An 18,947-nucleotide genomic window follows, 5' to 3' on the forward strand; every position below is an offset into this window, starting at 1 on the left:
CCTGGGCGCCACAAAACTAGGTCATTAAATTGGATTAATGCTGTAATTTGGAGAGACGAACACAACGCAACCCCACTAATGAACTCCTCCAGTCTCTCATCAAGTCTCTGGTGCTGCTGTGCTTATTGTTTACTAAAACATTGGCTTTCCCCCCTGTTCTGCTCGCTCTTCATCTTTTCTGCAGGTGCATTGGCTGTATAGTCCGGAGTGTTTGCTTAACTCTGAGAAAGTGAAAAAACTAATTTGGTTCCATTTGTACAATGTCAGAGAGTTACAAATAGATAAATGAACACAGGAATGTATTCTGTAGAGTAGAACTCTGATAAGGAGCTATGTTCACTAATAGTCTACTTGCCAGCCCATAGAGCCCCATTGTGAACCCGGACATATAGAGGGTATGCGCATGCATAAAGTGAATGGGAAATCGAGTGGCAAATCGAGTGGCAAAGTGAGTAGCAAAGTGATTTTAACATTGTTTAATATCGTTTAATGCAATCAGATTGGACTTTTCTGTTTGGATGTATGGGCTGTCAAGGCCAGAAAGTAGTTTTTTGCCACTCAGTAGGCGTTCCCGCATAACTTCTGGGTATGATGATGATGTCACGCGCATACCCTCTATTGAGTACACCAAGGTTTTATGTTATAAATGTTGAGTAAGGGTCCCCAGCATGTAGAAACTGCCGGATGCTAACTTGCATATGTTGAGCAATTTTCACAATTTGCATAATTCGATTTATTTAGCATAATCCCCCATAATAATGGATAATATGTCAAAAACTGATTGGCCGATTTGAACAATATTGGAGTGGTTTTGGGGGTTATTGAGGATGCTGAATCCATTTTCTAAATTCAAAATGGCCGTTTTAAACTGGAAATGGCCTTATACCAACTTAAAGTGGGGTGATTTTGATACTTTTTGATGTTGTATATGGCCATTTCCGGTTTAAAACGGCCATTTTGAATTTAGAAAATGTCAGAAATGGATTCAGCATCCTCAATAACCCCCAAATCCACTCCAATATTGTTCAAATCAGCCAATCAGTTTTTGACATATTATCCATTATTATGGGGGATTATGCTAAATAAATCGAATTATGCAAATTATGAAAATTGCTCAACATATGCAAGTTAGCATCCGGCAGTTTCTAAATGCTGGGAACCCATACTCAACATTTCTAACATAAAACCTTATTGTACTCAATATGCCAGGGTTCAGATTCTGGCAAGTGGACTATAAACCCAAAGATGTCAGGAACATCCTTCACAACCTGACCCAGGCAGGGCCTCGGGCCTGCTGAAATCCTGATGAGGGTCCTAAAAGAGTTTGCCGCAGAACTTGCCAGTCGCTTCAGCTGTCTCGTCCAACTGCTTTTCTCTCATGGCATGTTTCTCCAGCGGCTGTCTGTCAGTCCCTCCGTCAGGTCACGTCTTTGGCCCTACTCTTATCTCCGGGCACTTTATCACATGCCCCTCTTCTAGCGCCACCATGAGGTTGCTAAGGCCAATTTGTGCATACATGCAACCTGACGGTCGCTTATCTCCCGATTAGGGAGTCTTACTTACTAACTTTCCCAACAAAGCTGTGTATGTGTTCAACTGTTGAACGCAACAACACAGCCATGCAGCCTTGCAGTTTAAGTGCAGATTTCAGCTTGGGAAAAGCAGTGGAAAAATGCACCCTCCAACCGTTCTTATAGTCACTGTCGCGTTATGGTGGTATTCCTATTCGGAAGCTTTCCATGGAAAGCTGCCAGTTAGCAACGGTTGCTAAGCTAGTATTGGACAATCGCTTTTGGGGAGGGGCTTAGCGAAGGGCTAATTATGTGTCACCAACGCCACGGTCATTTCTCCGGCTATGCGTGCGGTTAGGGTTAGGGATAGGGTTAGTAATGGGTCGAGTCGGACGAACACTACGCCGGAGAAATGCGGCCGTTTATCGTTGTTTCGATGTGTCATTAGTCCAACGTCCCATTAGTCAGAGGCTGGTGAATGCTAACCTGCCGACGCTGGTGAATGCTAACCCTAAACCCTAACCCTAAACCTAACCCTACCCCTAGTCCCCTACTTACTCGGACTAATATATCGAGATTTTCCCAGAAATGCGCCGGAAAAATTACACAGCATCTCATTTTCACCATTTGATCTGGAGTGGAGAGAATGTCAGTCCGGACAGTATGACAGTATATTTGTCTGTACACTGTTTGCCTCCCTCATTCTGTTATGGAAAACCATCACATCCGCAGGGGAAACTATTCACACAGCAGAAACCGTAGTCATGAGTAACAGTAACAAGCTTCCTGTCCCCAGGGAAGAGCCTACAAAAACAGAGGTTATACTTGTTAACTTATCATACAAAATGGAACACAAGATACAGTATGTCTGCAAGGAAATCCTTAAATTGCAATCACTGTCTCCACCAGGCCAAAGGCATGGCCGAGACTATGTTTTGCACCCTGTCTGTGTGTCCATCTGTGAACAGCTAATCTCTGGCACCGCTGGCTGGATCGCAGCGAAACTGTACAGTGTGCTGCGTGCACACTGTACACTCCCTGGAGCCCCAAATCTTTCACATGGGCCAACACATTTCCTACTCCTACAGACTTTGTCACGCAAATCTGTACACAGTATCTTTAAAGTCATTAAACGAAACGGGTCTTTCAGATTTTTCACATTCCATCCTGAAACTGAGCTGAGCATCCAGGAGTGCTCAGTTTTAAACACAGTTGTCACACATACACATTATCTCTATAAGTGATCAAGACGGAGCCATCTGGTTTTTCATATTCCATCCTGATTTGTGCATTCCAAACATTGCTGGCCCACAATACCTGGCAGAGACCTGTGCTCCGGGGAGCACATTTTCTAGTTGTATCTGATTAGGCTGGCACTGGTTCTCAAAGTGAAAAGTCTTGACTTCCATGTGAAGATTGTCAAGCTGTTTTTCATTGTGCGACATCCTGGAGTCGATTTGCACAAAAAAAGAAAAGTGGTAGTCGGTAGCGCTGTCACCTCACAGCTACAAGGTCCTGGGTTCAATTCCCTCCGGGGACACTGTGGGCGTGTTCTCTCCTCCGCGTCATCAGTGCCCACACCCTAGGTGGGGTTGGCAAAAAAGCCTTTCTGTGTGGAGTTTGCATGTTCTCCCTGTGTCTCCTATAGGGTAGGTATACCCTCACAAAAAATGCTGTAATCCTGGTATCCACTGCCTACCCCTGGCCAGCCAGGGTGCCTGATGGAGGGGAAAGGAACTGGTTGGAATTGTTCCTTCCGCTATGCATAGAAGGAAGCATGTGGTCAGTTTGTTGTCTCCTCAAGTTGGCAGAGGGAGTGTAGCGCCCAGCATTACATAGATAATTGATAATGATAATGTGGTTAATACACATGTTTTAATTGTGATATTATCAAACATAAATATCAAAGACAGATCAATAGTCTATACCTTTCCCAAAAGGAAATGCATAGGCCTATGTAAATCAGTCTGACCGGTGTCAGGCATATTCGCCTATAACATATTCGCCTACACGCATTTGGTCCTTTCGCCTGGCATTTTCGCCTTGGAGGAGAGTCTTTTCACCTACCTGTCTGAGCCATTTCGCCTACCCTCAATTCTGCTGTCAGACTGTCCATGTTTTCATATTATCTCTTTGTCATTTAAATATTATAGTGACTGTGACAGTGGTGTTACATGTCAAACCTACACACGGCTATCCTATGCACTCCATAGTAATCACATAAATACAGAGCTATTGGAATCAGGTGCGCCCAAATAATTAATTAATCCATGTCTCGATACTATACATTCTTTGGTGCAGTATTGAACAGTATTGTAAAATGAACAGTATTGTAGGCCTATATTGTTTTAACATTAGGCTATACAAAATATATATATGTAGGCTATTAGCCTATATAGGTCTATATAAGATATATGCTACACCTAAATAGCCTATAGAATCAACCTTGCCTGTCAACAGGCATACAACTATTTTGCCATTTTTTAGGAATAAAATGTGATGTAAATAATAAATGTCAAATAAACTGTTAGATTCACTTGACACCACTGTCACAGTCACCATAATATTTAAATGACAAAGAGATAATTTGCAAACATGGACAATCTGACAGCAGAATTGAGGGTAGGCGAAATGGCTCAGACAGGTAGGTGAAAAGACTCTCCTCCAAGGCGAAAATGCCAGGCGAAAGGACCAAATGCGTGTAGGCGAATATGTTATAGGCGAAAGTGCTGGTGACCGTCTGACCAGAAGCAGCCCCCCCCCCCCTCCCCCAGCAAGTCAAACCCTGCTGACTAATGTAGGCCTACATAGCCTACATACTGTATAGTGGTCCTCCTTTCAGATTATGATAGTAATGCATCAGATTCAGTGTGCACCTGGTGTAGGCTCTGATGATTTATCCAGGCTGTGGAAGTCAGCTGTTGCAGACAGTGCCCTGTAAGGCCTCTCCACACCAAAAAGTCTGCAAAGGACTGCAAAGAACTTGCAAAGGACTGCAAAGAACTGCAAAGAACTTGCAAAGGACTGCAAAGAACTGCACAGAACTTCGTCTGCCGACTGTATGCCGACTGTACTTACTGTATGCAATTGTGCGCATGCGCGGAGAGATCGCATGAAATACCATTCCAAACCAGGAGGTGGCAGTAGTCTGAAAGGCTATTTTCACTCCATAGTTGATCGTCCCTGCATGCCGTCGCTGTCGGAAAATGCTGTTATTAAGCCTATTATTTATATTATTATTTGGATAAAGTAGAACAACCTTTAAAACCAATCATAATCATTTAAAATTGTATCATGATCTGACACTTTCACAACAGCTTGTTGCTGCTTCAGCGTTCTGCCTCCGTGTGACGTCGCGCATTGAAAATATCAGAGCTACAAGCTCACAACATGTCGGAACTTGAAGCGTTGTGAGCTTGTATGTCTGCTATGCTTGACACGCACCGTCATACGCTGAAGCACACATCCAGCTTTTCACAGCTGAAAGAGGAGGTAATCTAAACCAAACTGGACCCAGTTGAAACGTGGATATTATACAATCAAGCACCTCTCTGAGCGCAGCAATTGGGCAACTACTACATCGCCCTAGGCAAGCAGTTCACTCGCGCCCACTTTATTCATTTGTGTGTAGTGTGTTGTCTCGGTGTCCTCTGTGACTGTGTGGAAACAGTATGTATGCCAAACAGATAGCTACCAGCGGATTGTGTGTTGTCTTTTATCCGCTCTCGTTGGCTCATTTCACTGCCGACGGGCAAGGGACCGACTCAACAAAACCGGGCAAGTCCAGTTTCCCAGTTTTCGGTCGATAACGTCCCCGACCCGCTGCCGAAAACCTGACGATGAGCTCCCGTTCGGCAACCGACGCTATCCGCCGCCTTCCGCCGCCGAATCGTCGACGAATCTGTGCGGTTAAAAGTGGCCTGTAGGCTACTCTGCAGCGCAGCTTCAATAATGCTTAGATCACTTGACACGCAAGCATCCCCCAACCTATCACAGGTGAGTCTATATAAGCACCTGTGACTTCATAACATAACAGAGCTTCACATACAATTTTGTCGATATTATAACAAGACATAATTTCAAGAATAGCCTACAGCTAGATATAACACTTTTGAAAAAGTTTTGAAAAAAGTAGACCTATAATTAAAAACTAAATGTACGAAACACAAACTAGCATACCCTTTAAGCCATAACAATGTGTCTGCGACCCACACATGGGTCCCGACCCAGTGCTTGGGAAACAGTGCTACTACTGTTTCTAAGAAATGTCAATTGTCTTAGACAATATTGTCTCAGTCTGATCATAATAATTTCCGAGAGCATCAGTGATATGACGGCGCAGAAACCACGTGTTTACGTAATGGAAAGCCAATCTTTCAATTTAACCCCTCCTCCTCCTCCCGTCTATTTCTAACAGAGGTCCGATGCGAAGGGGAAATTCATGCAAATATATTTTTATACAGGCGCACCGTACTTTTGGAGATGCCAGTGGCGTTGTTGTAGTGAAGAAGACACTGACCAAATAGCCCACCAGAAGAGAAACGTTTTACTCCAGGCTTCGGGACAACAGACAGACACCAAGAAACCAAAGCTGGCTTTTAAGAGAACGTTGCAGCAGTGGAGGCTAAAAGATATGAAAACTGTGCCTGCTGGAATCTGACTGACCTCGTCACACAGGCACAGCTGGTTTATTCAGCAAGAACCCAAGTGGACTTGATCCCCGGCAATGTGTTGTTTTGTTGGGGCTATCATTGCAGCAGTGTAGTGTGCATAGGATGCATCCTCCCTTGGCTTTTGATGCTGTGCAGATCATCCACCCGCCTCTCCTCAGAGTGATGAACTAAATGGGCAATGATTTTCTCCTCGGAAATCCGCCGTGTTTCACTGTTTTCACGTTAGTTCTGTTTGTTTACTGGCCGCACGTCTCCTCCCGGTGCGACACATGCAATTTATAGAGTATATTTTCTATTACCGACTACTAGTTGAGGCTGGCATCCTTTATACGCCAGAAGAAGAAAAAAAAAAACACCTTGATTACGAAGTCTGACAGATAGTGGATATTTTTGCCACGTGAATGAAAGCGCATATATAGGACTTTGGATATACCTATTTTTCTATGGTAGAATTGGTAGCTTTGCTTTGGAGAACTGATCCAATTGTGTTATTATTATGCAACCGCAAGGATCTCATCTATACCTGGGTGTTTAAGCCACTGGATTGCTCTTCGCCCAAATCAATGTGGTTTCTTTGGAACATTTTCAGCAAAGGAACGCATATGCTGCAGTGTCTTTGTGGCAAGAGTCTTAAGAAAAACAAGAATCCAAGTGGTAAGCTAATAATCACCATTATGCCTATATCTCCATTTGGATGCAAACTGCTGTGGTGTTGTGTGGATCTGTGTTATTCGTTTGTTTGTTTGTTTGTTTGTTGTAACGGACCAGGGTGATGGATCTGCAATCATATTTATGCAGCGAGTGGATGCAGAGGCAGCGGGGAGGGGGGGAACAACTTATCCTGTGCAGCAGCTACTATCTGCGAGCCCAAGCTTGGGTACGCGCAGCGCACAGACACAGAAAAAGCACCTGCATCACCAAAGCACCACGACCTCCTAACTTTTTTTAAATAGCCTAGCGCGCAGATAGATGTTTAGATCAGTGCCTCCAGTGACCAGCGGGATCAAATCTAGGCAAGTAGGCAACTATTAGGCATGGCTATTTGCTCATCCGTCCACCGTGATTCCCCCATAACCAGGTTTTCAATTCTCGGGCTTGCTGCTGCAGCGTTCCCCCCTCTGACTGCAACACTTCTCGTCGTTCTCGGTTAAGCTACTCGATATGTTTTAAACAAGCCAGCTGGAGGAGACAGACAGACAGACAGACATCTATTCTTTTAGGTCCTTCTCCATGTGTCCACACAGGCCAATATCCACCATATAGCCTCAGAGCATTGAGGATAGAACCATTTTATATTCAAGGAGTCCATGCATTCTGTACAATAGGCCAGGATAATGTGAATTGGGCATATGAACAAATTGTAGCATGAAAGCAAATCATCCACTTCGGAATTATTTCAACCCAAATTGTATTTAGTCAAAAAGCAAATGCAGCCTGAAATGTAGCCTGCCTTGAGTTACCTTAGAGTAATACTTAGTCTTGCACATTTGCCAGTATTTTACCGTTTACACCTGCAAGATAATTGTAGTGCTTCAGGGACCAAACAATGTTTATTTCAACAGGCTGTCGTAGGAAATAAAGAGAAGCCCTGTGGTGGACAGCAGGGAGCCCATGCTACTTGTTACCTCGTGTTCTAGGTTGAAGTTGATGTGCTCAGCAGCACTGTTTTTCCACTGCAGTATAGTAGATCATCATCTAGCTTAGCTAGTTTGCCTGGCTGACATTGCATGAAGAAATGACCAAAACATGTATCTTAAAACAACTTGTTTACATTGTGTACACACAGTATTATGGAGATTATTAATATAACAATGAATATGAACAGTATCCTCTGTACATATATGTAATAATGCCACAATAGGCTCGGGAAAACAGCAACTGGTCTGAAGAATTCTGTGCAGCCGCAGCAAAAACACCAACTTCCTTAAAGGGGAATACCACTCATTTTCAACATTGAACCATATACTTTAGAGCTGTGTGTAAATAAGAGAAAAAATGTAGGGGCAAAGAGTACAGTACACCTTCCGTATACCGATCACATGACCCCAACAATCAATTCCAGTTCTAGGCAACACAGACAGACAGGGAGACTTTTTCTTATGTCCACACTACAGCTCTAAGGTATATTATGAGATGGTTCCATGTTGAAAATGAGTGGTATTCCCCTTTAAGTTGCGCTCAAGGGACAGTGTAACCCAATCAGCACCGTACAGCCAATTAATCTCCGTCAGATGTTTGCAATTTAGCAGACACGTGACGTTCATAAGAGTAGCCCACCCACATTCAGGCTAATCACTGAATTATCCTGAACTGCGGATGAGGTGCGCATAGTATTGTCAGCATTTGTGCTGAAGCAGCAGATAGGCTACTATAATGCTTATAGAACAGCATATTTATTAGGCCCAGATGCAGAATGTGTCCATGGGGTGCACTACAGAACTCCTCTTGATTGATGCAGGACACTAAACATAAAGAACTGCAGATTAACGGGCATTATGTAAAAAGGTGCTGTACAGGTGCTTATAGATGCATACAAGGTTTAAAATACAATTCTCATGGGAAGGTCTGGTTCAATAGGTTCTGTGAGGCCCCATATCAAACACTGAATATAGTGCTCGAATGAGGTCTATTTTTAGAAACACAAGAGAACTGAGGGCACTAACAGACTAAGCCAATAACTGTTGTATCAATGAATGAAATCCATAACCTATTTCAGTCATTTTTTTATTGTATTCCACACAATGCTTACAAAGCCTCCCCATGCATTTGAAAGTGTAATTTCTTTAGGGACCTTCTACTCCAGTAGATGGCACTTGCAGATAGCCTTGTGTGGGCTAATATTTGTGTGTGTGTGTGTGTGTGTGTGCGTGTGCGTGTGCGTGTACGTGTACGTGTGCTTGTGTGATGCTTAGACAATATCCGTTTTTAACTACTTGCTTCAACATAGGCCAGCTAGGCTGTAATACACAATACTTTTATCGAGACAAAAACTGCTATATGTCAAGAATAATGTTACGTTGCAAACAAAATGGCACGAACCTTAGATGTGTACAGACTTTTACAAGAGCCAGCATATCTTCAAACAGACTATGCATTGTTAAAAGGGAAGTCATATGTCAGATAGTACTGCTGTTGTGTAGCTTAATGGGTACAACATGACACTGACAGTGCTTGGGTCAAGGGTTCAGTTCCCATTTGGGGCTTTCCATTAGAAGCCTATGCTGTCTGTATGCTATGCTTTAAGTCTTAGGCTTTGGAAAAGAGCACCCACCATGTTATAAGAGTTGTTTTGATGCATGTGAACATGTTGGGTCAAAGTATCTGCAGGCAACAGAACTACTCACTTTCCTGGGGGCACAAAGTGATGTGTCAGCGTGCAGACTCCACTTCAAGTGCTGGTGGAAACACACCTCACCCCAGAAAAACTCCATGGAGGCCTTGAAAATGATCCGATCAAACGTTTCCCTTTTTTGTAAATGTCACTGAGTCAGAGTAGCCCTGCCTGATGACCAGAAGCCTAATGGCACCATTGGCCGGATGTTCTTGCGGTTTTAAATTGGCTGGGGGCAGGAATGGGTAGGCAAAGATTATCTGTGGGTCCGTACATTCGTCCGGATGTAGTGCTAACCAGAAGGATTGGCGGCGGTAAATTAAAGTTATACTATGTAACTTTTTTATAAAACATATCTTAAAATTGTCCTAACTATTAAATCGCTAAAGTTTTAGAACCCCCACTCCGTTAATTTCAGCACCAAAAGCCTTTTCTTTATATATTTTCTACTTAGCCGTGACAGGGGCGGGATTTCCCGTCAAAATGACGTCATCTGCATCATCCGTATACGTTGTGTATACGTTGGCCAATCACATTGCAGATCATACACACATGATACACTACCGGCCAATCACAGTGCATCTTGCGTGTCTTCAGGAAATAGCTTGCTTCAACAGCTTTGTTTACGCTGGTCTAGAAGTCTAGCCTGTAACTCCCCAACGCCGTTGTCTCTACGGATGCGTGGCGAGGCGGGTGACTCGCGAGGCGGACGCGGTGGTCTGAAGGCCCAGTCCGCGGCGAAAAGCGGCCGAAAAACGCAGACGCGACCGCGGTTTGCTATAACGCTACTGGTTGAGCAACTTACACAGTATAGCTTTAAGTTCAAAACAGGTAATTTAAACGCAAATAACACATATTAAAGGTTGTGTGTGTGTGTGCGTGGGTGTGTTTGTGTTTGTGTATTTATTTATTGTTAAAAGGTCAAACCTCTATATTATGATACCTGCAGTGATTGCTATAGGAATAAAGATTTATTTAACACTTTAAAAAAGCGGGAGAATGGAGAATGTGTTTGAGAAATAAAAGTTTTATTTAAAAATATTATTTTAATTTGCAGACAAAATTGGAACTGGAACACTAAATTAAATCTCTCTTGATTTAATGAAATTAGTGACCCTCCTGAAAATGTTTTCAATTTTTTACGACCGTAGGTCGCATTTACTATAAAAACCTCCAGATCCTGTGCGTACGTCACAGTGTGTGACACCTCATCCCAGCTCAGCAGAAGTATATAGCTGACCTGTTCTGACATCACATTGATGTTGCAAATGAATTCCTTCCTTCTCTGACATCATAGACCTATGACGTCTGGTCTGACATCATACAATCCCTTTTATACCCATGTATGGATCCCTGAAGTCATCAATATTCCCACTTTCAAATGAATTCCGTCCTTCTCCCTTTTATGCCCATATATGGAGATCCCTGATGTCATCAATATTAAGCCCATATCTGGGAATGCCCATATATGGACATATTGTGTCAGTCTCATGTGATCTATGACATCCAATATCTATGATGTCAGATGTCAGTCATCTCCATATTCGGGAAAATATGGCCACAGTTTGTCAAACTTAAACAACCAACCAGGTCTGTGCATTTTTTGGTCAAAGTTAATCCCATGCCAAAGCACCAGTGCTCACCCAGCCGTCTGCTGTCACCCAGGCAGATGCGTGCACACGTCTATATGCACGCACCCATGTGCGCGCGCCCATGTGCGCGCGTCCTCGACCTTTAGGGTGAGGTCGCTTCTCGCCCTTAGGGTGTCTTACTGGTTAAACAGCTGGAGAGACGAGTGTTGAGCAAACATATATATTCAATGATTTTTATCAGAATATAGAGCCTTAACCTTTTCATACATATGTTCTTGATTTTTACCATAAAGTGTCACTTCCACTACCTTTAATACTGATCCCACCGTTAGCCCAGCCCTCTCTGCCTCTGTCTCTGTCCATGGTGCTGAAATGGTCTGCCTCACTCTCATTCTGTCTTTCTGTTTGCATTTGGGTCCCAATGCAAATCCTCTAGGAGCAAGCGGTACTTTACACTTTGCTGAGAGAGCGGGAGTTAGTGGTCAGAAATAAACTGCAGGTGGGACCAGAACACACACATTGCCCGAACAGGTGGTAATAGTCAGACATCTAGCAGGAGTAGGATTAAGAAAACATTCCCACGCAGAGATCTACTCTGGAGCTTCCAGTGATGCTGGCCTCGTTTAAATGTTCATCGTCATGTCCCAGCAAGGGTACATGTCTCTTTGATTAACATACAGTACAACGTTATTCATAATTCAATTAAGTAGCTGAGTGGAATGAATGGAGATGGATGATACCCTCCAGCTCTATGCACTGAACAAGCACTGGTCAAATTAATGACTACTAACTTGTGATTGTAAAGCTTTGAGGAAGTAATTGAGTGGGTCATGCATCCAATTTGACAATGGCCTTAAATATCATTTGGCAGGAAAATACATATTTTGAGGTACTTTAAATGTGAGTATTAAGGGTCCCACTAGCACCTTCTATCCTCACAAAGTTCCATTTCTGACCATTGTGTCTTTCTCTGGTTTTGGAAAGGCGGAGGTTAAAAGCATCCCACGGGTTCTCAAAACAGGCTGTCCAGATTTCCGTTTTTGGGACATAAACAATATGACATAAATACTTTTTAAATGCATGGTGTATCACCTTTAAGTAAAACATTTGAGTACTTCTTCAACCACCAAGATATTATATGAACAGTGAAATATGGAGTACCTTGTACCTCCATATTTCTCAACCTTTAGTTTTTTCGTAAAATAATGCCCTACTTTGTCATACAAGTGTCACACATAAGTAGCAAAAATAGCACATAGTACTTATGTACATAATAATAATGTACAAGCTCACAACCCGCTGTGAGCTTGCACATTGTTGATTTTCGCTATTATAGAAACATTTTGAGAAAGAAAGTGATTAAATGTGTGTCAGGGTTTTCTAAATATTGAACCAATGAAAAGTATTGATAAGAGGCTGTGACTAAATAATAACTACAATGGATCCATTGCAACAACACAGGTTATTTTTCCATTTTGGACAGACAAGGTTTCCGCCAATCGCCAAAGTGCTGCAATGGCTCCCCCATGGGATGAAAATATGAACTATTTTTAAAATAAAGAGAATATTGTATTGATTGTGTTTTAAATGTTTTATTTTGTTTTATTTTGTTTTAGCCATACAAGGCTTACTAGCCAGGGATCCTTTTAAGGCTATCTGGTACAAGAGCAGGGGGAGGAAACAGGCTATTGTAAGGATTTTAAAATCATGTACAAAATCATGATGCCTTCCTCCAATCATGATCAAGTGGGGGCGGATAACTCAACCATGATTGGAGGATGGCCCCACTCTATCCTGATTGAAGGCAAATTTGCACATTATAATCACACCGGTGTTCTATTAGGCCGCACTCAGACTGGAACGTTCTGTGTTCAGTGCGAGTCTGTTCCGTTTGGAAAGTCTGTTCCAAAAAAGAATACATTTCCCACAATGCTTTGCGGACGTGGGCCGTCCAGCGAGAGGTGGAAGTGTAAGTGGATTTCGAGCGTGTAGTCTTTTTGGAGTTGGCGTCGGTGGACAGTACTGCTGCTGCTTGGTGACACCTGTTGGGCAAAATGTTGTTTAGAGGACGCAAAAGGGCGCTTGTATTGGCGGTGTTGGTGGCGAGGAGAAGGAGAAGGAGGGAGAAGCGGCTTGAAATGGCCAGGAGAACGAGGGAAGAGGAGAGACAGCGCGATGATCACTGCAGACCGAAGGCTCAACGCACTGTAGTGTAGTGGACTACAAGTGTGCTCTGCCCAGTTTCGCCGCAGAACGGTGGTTCTCTCCTATTGGTTGGCAGCTGAACCCTGCCTTCTGTCTCATCAAGTGCAGCTTGTCTGCTCCCCAGTGCTCGCCTACAACTGTCTCTGTGCGAGTCGTGAGCAAGTTGGACGCAACCACACAACACCACACGACTCGCACTCGACTTCAAACCACTCGACTCCCATCCGGAATGCATTGCGCTGTGCCTGCCCCCCGCCTCCCCCACACGACACGCACTCGTTTTTGTGCCTTTAGGTCTGTAGCCGGCCTTAGAATAATGTTCACTCCATAGACACATACAAAACAGAAAAAGTACAAAACTATGGCACCACCTCTTTAAAGGTCCTGTAAGTGTTAAGTGATCAGTGGTGGAAAAAGTACTCAAATATTTTACTTAAAGGAGCTATAGTCAACTTTTTCTTGAAAAACGGATGCTAAAATAAAAATAATGTTTCGAAAATATTTTATAAAAAAATAAGCTTCATATATGTGTTTCAATAAAAAAATGACCACAAAAAGCGGAAAAATAATGATAACATAATCATTTTGGTCCTTTGTTTACATTTACAGGGTCCGAAAAATGTAAACAAAGGGCCAAAATGATTATTTTATCTTTATTTTTCCGCTTTTTGTGGTCATTTTTTAATTGAAACACATATATGAAGCTTATTTTTTTATAAAATATTTTCGAAACATTATTTTTATTTTAGCATCCGTTTTTCAAGAAAAAGTTGACTATAGCTCCTTTAAGTATCCGCAATGTAAACATGACCTACTCTGTTCCAAATAAGTCAGTGTAATTGAAATTTTACTTGAGTAAAAGTACAAAATCATGATGCATCTATGTATGCTACGTTATTTATTGATTATTTTTGTGATATGATGAATAAAGACAATTGATAACAAAAACATTTTTGGCTCCAAAAATAGGCTACTTAAATACTAAAAGTAAAAGTGAAGTAATATGTCCAAAATGTATAGAAAATGTTTTTGAAAATAGAAGATCTACAAGCTCACAACATATTGCATCGCAACGTGATGTAGCTTGGAGATCGGCTAGCCTATTTTCAAATAGCCGAAGTTTAAATAGGGCTAAACTGGTTAATGTTAGTTACTGGCTGGTTAATGCCGGTGGTGCGCCCCATCCTGTCCCGCGGCGTCTGGGAGGTGGAGCATGAGCGTACGATAGGACCCGAAAGATGGTGAACATATGCCTGGGCAAGTACAGAAAAGGTAAAATACTACAGTAAAGTAGAAATACCTCAAAATTGTTTCACGTTCAAATAAAATTAAAATTAAAAAGATATATAAAAAATAAATGAAAAACACTGACATAATTATTTTTAGCATTATTTAGGACCAATTATATTAATTTGAAAATGGGTGAAGTCGCAATACTTAAAGGACACCACTGAGTACATACAGGATAAGCAATTGAAATGGGAACAGACGTGTGGCAAGTTTGATGTAGGCACGGTTGGACGGTTCTCGAGATACGCGAACTACAGACACATGGACAGATTGCGTGCATTTACATCTATGGTAGAATATCTATTCTAAACATAGCCAATGTTTATGCATCTCTCCATATTATACCTTAAAGGCCAACTTCACCTCTGGGACAACTAGATCTTATTTTATTGTTGTTTGGGACACGATCAACACAATCCTGAGTTATTTTTTGTGTTCAATCTGTGTTTTGAGATATTTTAGTATTTCAGCATGACTAGTGATGCATTTTGCATCATATGCTGATCAGCATGATGCATCAAACACAGATTGAACACAAAAAAATAACTCAGGATTGTGTTGCTCGTGTCCCAAACAACAATAAAATAAGATCTGGTTGTCCCAGAGGTGAAGTGGGCCTTTAATCTCATGCAGCGCTTCTGCCCATAACAGTGCTGTGGTCCATAATTACACATATATAGTTCACAGGTGGCCTCCACAATAGCAGCTCACTGACAGTAGAGTGACACTGCAGGTCACAGAATGCGTGGGACGCCCACGTGACGGTGGCTCAAAGCTTATCGCGTGAAGCTCAAGTCTATGGTATGTGACAGCCTCAGAAGGCTAGAACTCGGCAGTGCTGATGCTTCCTCTCTTTTGAATGCCCTTTTCAAGATGGCCGCCAAGTACCAGGATGCCACGTTCTTAAATTTCTAGTGCATGGATCAATTCTTAGTGCACGGATCGTGCACGCCCATGCACCATATATGCACCATATGTGTAGTACTTTTTAACAGCTTTCAAACAAAAAAATCCGCTTGGAAATCCGTTCAGGCATTCATGAGATAGAAGCCTTCAAAGTCAGACAAAACAAACACTGCCACCTTCCTAAATTTCTAGTGCACGGATCAATTTTTAGTGCACGGATCGTGCACGCCCATGCCTAGATCATGCACCATATGTGTAGTACTTTTTAACAGCTTTCAAACAAAAATCCGCTTGGAAATCCGTTCAGGCATTCATGAGATACAAGCCTTCAAAGTCAGACAAAACAGCCATTTTTGACATTTTGAAAGATGTGTTTGTTATGGGGCTAAACATGCAATTTCGCAATTGCGATCATGCCTAATACATTTGAGGCATTTTTTGATTTTTTTTTATAAAAAAAAATGTTGAAATTCTTTTTTTTTTTTTTCTTTTTTTTCAAAATGGCTTCCAACTCGGGAAACTCGGGCTGTGGCAGCCTGGGACTACTGTAATAACTCGGGAAACTCGGGCCTTGGCAGTCAATGAGTTAACCATAAAGGTGCATAATAAAGGTATCTATCTATCTATTAACACTAGATCACAGTGCTCTACCTCGCACCCATGCAACAGAGACCCACCCTTGGTAGTTCATGTATGAAGCGTGTGTCCCTGCTCAGCAGTTTTGATGCAAAGGTTTGGCTGCTCCAGAATGGCCAACCGCAGTGACCACTGGAAGGCCACAACCTTGGAACGCTGCTGAAGTCACAGAACTCTGGGAAGGCAAATCTACTGTTCTGAGGTGCAGTGCAGATAAAGCTATAGGTGGAAAATATGTGGATACAATTTCGCATCTGGAGCTATGAATTTTACATACAGTGGAAAAAAATTGATTTTAGCCTGTTTGCATTTGAACTAAAAGACAGGAAAGTAGTGACTTGATCCTAAATCTTAAGTGTTATGGTAGCTGTAATTATAATTCTAGGGTATGGGATTTTGGCTGTCATAAGAGTTATGCAGCCTGTGTGTGAAATATTCTCGTACCGTTCTTTTGTGTCTGAGATTATCCAAAATGTCATTATATTCTTTCTATGCATTTCACCTCTGAGTAAAAGCAGAACATCTCAAGTCATCTTTTCAAGCCATGGTTGTTACACTTAGAAAGGAGAAGAGGCATGATTTACGTTTTAAGAATATCCCTTATAATATGACTAATTCATTTGTGACATGCACTAGTTTAATCACACAAAGTTTACAGTTTAGGCATTTAGCAGACGCTTTTAATCCAAAGCGATTTACAATAAGCAGATAACATCACAATAATAAATTAGTTTAATCACACAAAGTTTACAGTTTACAGTTTAGGCATTTAGCAGACGCTTTTAATCCAAAGCGACTTACAATAAGCAGATAACATCACAATAATAAACAAGATAATATGTCAGTACATCATCAACAATATAACAAATGCAAATGTATATCTATCTAGAAAAAACACAATATAATCAAAGTTCTAAAAACAAAAACAAATGCTAACTAGCTTCATGTATGGTCATTAATTTTGGTTTTAATGTTCTAAGTGCGACAGGGAGTTTATTCCACAACTTGGGGGCCAGGAGGGCAAACTGTCTCGGACGAGTGGATTTTTGCCCTGGAGTTTTTAGCGAGGGTTCTGTCAGCATCCCTGTGTTAGCTGATCTAAGTGAACGGGTGGGGGTGTAGGGGTTGATCAGGTTTTGGAGGTATGGAGGAGCCATACCTTTGGCTGCTTTGAAGGTCAGCATCAGTGTTTTGTATTCAGTCCGGGCCGCAACCGGGAGCCAGTGGAGGCTGCGGAGAAGGGGAGAGACACAAACTCTATAGTATAGGGGGTCCCCATTCTGGGGTAAACATTCTATTCAGAAATAGCAGATCTACAATCTCACCATGTGTTTCAACGAGACAGGTTGTGAGCTTGTAGATGATCAGCTGTTCCTGGCACAGATTTGTTTTTAGAGTTTAAAATGAGGCAGGTTATTATAGACCCCTTATGGGACTCCGGCCAATGAAGTACATCGTTTAATTGGTTAATTTGTGCCAATAGAGACATCCAATCCAAGAACCAAACACACCAGTATAATTAAAGGGGTTGGAGATGATTCAGACTACAACTCCTACAATTAGAATAATACCAGGCTTGTCTAAAAATATCTCCCAACCATGCACCAATGGGCATGTTGCAATGTTTCCTCCAAACTATACAGGTCTAATAACGGAGTGGCTCCCATGTGTATCTCGGACATCATCACGTGACTAGTCTATATCATATCAATGACGCATGACTCCATATATGGGCATGCATGTTTCCAGACAGATCCGACTGCTATTGACGTCCATTATAAAATGAAAGTGAAATATTTAAAGAATTTATATTGTTAAAACGAAGCAAGAGAAAAAACTGAATAAAAATAGGCCTAGGTGGAGGTTACTCCACAGACAGACGGACAAAACCATTTCTAGATGGCTGGTCCGTCTACAGAGCCATGGCATAATGAACTGCAGGATTGTTGCTGGTAACACAGCAACCGTTCTCTCATATAAACTGTGTTGTGTATTATTTGCGTCTTTTGAATTAGCTGTTTAGAAAGAGTAATACAAATGATACCATCCACTGCACTGGTCACTCATTAATAAAAGTGTACTTTGTAAAATGCACTGGCAATTTTATCCCAGTAATGAGCGTTTGACGATTAACTACTTTCAACCTTACGTCCCTATTTTGGGCATGGCACTTATCCAAAAATGAAATGGGGCATATTGTGGTTAAAAGCGCAGTAGGTGCATTTTCGTTATCCTTACAAAACAATGAAGACAAATAGGAGAGACCGCAGGTACAGGGACGAAATTATGGATCTGGAATGTCACAGGTAGGGATGGGCCGATAAGCGATATTATCGTTTATTGTGGAGGAAAAAAAACTCACGATAATCGTATCGTGGAGATTTAATTTATCTTGATATCGTCCTCCGTCATACACATGCACTGGGATCAATTCACCTTTTATTTGCCTCTATAATTTGTAAAAGGTAGACTACTTATAATATACGTACTTGATACAGTCTTTTTTTTCACTTTATCAAATGGCTTTGCCAAAGAATAGCCGATAGATAAGCTCACAACGCGTCACAATGCGATGCGTTGTGAGCTTGTAGATAAGACATTTTTTAGCATATGTTCCAGCCCAGGATAATGGATTTTGAATGTCGCGAAAATATCGTTAATCGCGATTTATTTTTTTACAATAATCGTCATATGAAATGTTCATATCGTCCCATCCCTAGTCACAGGTCAACAAGTCACATTTTAATCTGATTCTACATGATGATGATGATGAGGATGAGGGCAAGGATGAGGACGATGAGGA

The 18,947-nt window shown here is 41.9% G+C and overlaps 1 protein-coding gene across 1 annotated transcript in view; it reads left to right on the forward strand.

Annotated features, from left to right (window-relative positions):
- Positions 1 to 6,624: 6,624 nt before the first annotated feature.
- Positions 6,625 to 18,947, forward strand: part of fgf14 (fibroblast growth factor 14) — a gene marked incomplete at both ends in the record, with an annotated part of 199,963 nt that continues 187,640 nt past the window's right edge. The window contains one exon of the mRNA XM_080753745.1: positions 6,625 to 6,838. Coding sequence (XP_080609871.1) covers positions 6,628 to 6,838 — 211 coding nt within the window. The remainder of the gene's footprint in view (positions 6,839 to 18,947) is intronic.

Source organism: Nannobrachium achirus (genome assembly GCF_963921795.1).
Source record: "Nannobrachium achirus genome assembly, chromosome: 22".
Classification (NCBI taxonomy): domain Eukaryota; kingdom Metazoa; phylum Chordata; class Actinopteri; order Myctophiformes; family Myctophidae; genus Nannobrachium; species Nannobrachium achirus.